The 1102-nt window shown below is 70.1% G+C and overlaps 1 protein-coding gene across 1 annotated transcript in view; it reads left to right on the top strand.

The window, feature by feature from the left end:
- Window positions 1-1102, top strand: part of LOC101635973 (chromodomain-helicase-DNA-binding protein 5) — a 20341-nt gene that overhangs the window by 17460 nt on the left and 1779 nt on the right. Inside the window, exon 19 of the mRNA XM_012722048.1 lies at window positions 284-415. Within this exon, the coding sequence (XP_012577502.1) occupies window positions 284-415 (132 nt within the window). The remainder of the gene's footprint in view (window positions 1-283; window positions 416-1102) is intronic.

Raw genomic sequence — 1102 nt, 5'->3', positions numbered from 1 at the left:
CAAGGGGAGCTGTGACTGGGGTCCTGGGGCTGTGACGGGGTCTGGGTGGCTGTGACAGGGTTCCGTGGACTGTGACGGGGGTCCGGGGGCTGTGACTGGGGTCCCAGGGCTGAGACTGGGGTCCCGGGGCCCGGTGGCACTGACCCGGGAGGCGAGGCCGGGTGCAGGCCTGAGCCTGGCTGGCTTGGGCTTGGCGCTCAGCCAGTTCCTGGCCTTGGTCTGTCCCGGGGCGCGCAGCCCGTGACGACAGGGTACCCCATGCCCCCCTCGGCTGTGCCTGCAGGAGGCGCCCGTCCTGCCCAACGGCTCCTACGACGGCGGCTCCCTGGTCAAGTCGTCGGGGAAGCTGATGCTGCTGCAGAAGATGCTCAAGAAGCTGCGGGACGGGGGTCACCGGGTGCTCATCTTCTCCCAGGTGAGCGCGCGCCTGCCCGGCTCGGGCCCCCCGCAGAGGCTCTGTGCCTCTCGGCCTCCGCAGGGACCCAGGTCGGTTGCCTGCCAGAGCCGTCCAGGCTGGGGTGCAGCCTCTGCTGTGAGCCTGGCGTCTGGGTTTTTGCGAAGGGGGCGCTCCGGCGTGGTTCAAGGGGAGCCCCGTGGGGGCCCCTCTCTCCAGCTTGGCCCCGAGGGTGCACCTGCCGCACTGCTTTTCGGGTGGTCAGAGGCCGGGCCGTCGGCTTCAGGGGCGGGTCCGTCCGCTCCACCGTTCTTCGTCCTTTGCTGTGACCTCCCGTGTCAGGCCGCGCTGGGCATGTGGTCTTGACCAGCCCACAAGACCCTGGTGGTCGTCTGGGAGATGGAGGTAGAGCGGTGGATGGGGTCACAGGGCTGGTCTCGAGGGGCCGACGTGGAACAAGGTCCCACTGGCGGGACTGAGCCAGCGCTCGGGGCCAGACACCCAGACCGAGCCCCTTGTGTTCGAAGACTCAGGAGGCCTCGTCTGAGGCCCCCGGCCACGCTGGGCCACAGCAGCCCAAGGAACTGGGGGAGCCGACCGCACGGGGACCGAGAGCTGGCCCCGGCTGGGCCCGCGGGGGAGCCGACCGCACGGGGACCGAGAGCTGGCCCCGGCTGGGCCTTTCTCTTTCCTCTATGTAAGACACGA

Source organism: Condylura cristata, unplaced genomic scaffold, assembly GCF_000260355.1.
Source record: "Condylura cristata isolate star-nosed mole 26May11 unplaced genomic scaffold, ConCri1.0 scaffold00008, whole genome shotgun sequence".
Classification (NCBI taxonomy): Eukaryota; Metazoa; Chordata; class Mammalia; order Eulipotyphla; family Talpidae; genus Condylura; species Condylura cristata.
Note: the sequence above shows the minus strand (reverse complement) of the source record. Positions and strands in the feature narration are given on the sequence as shown.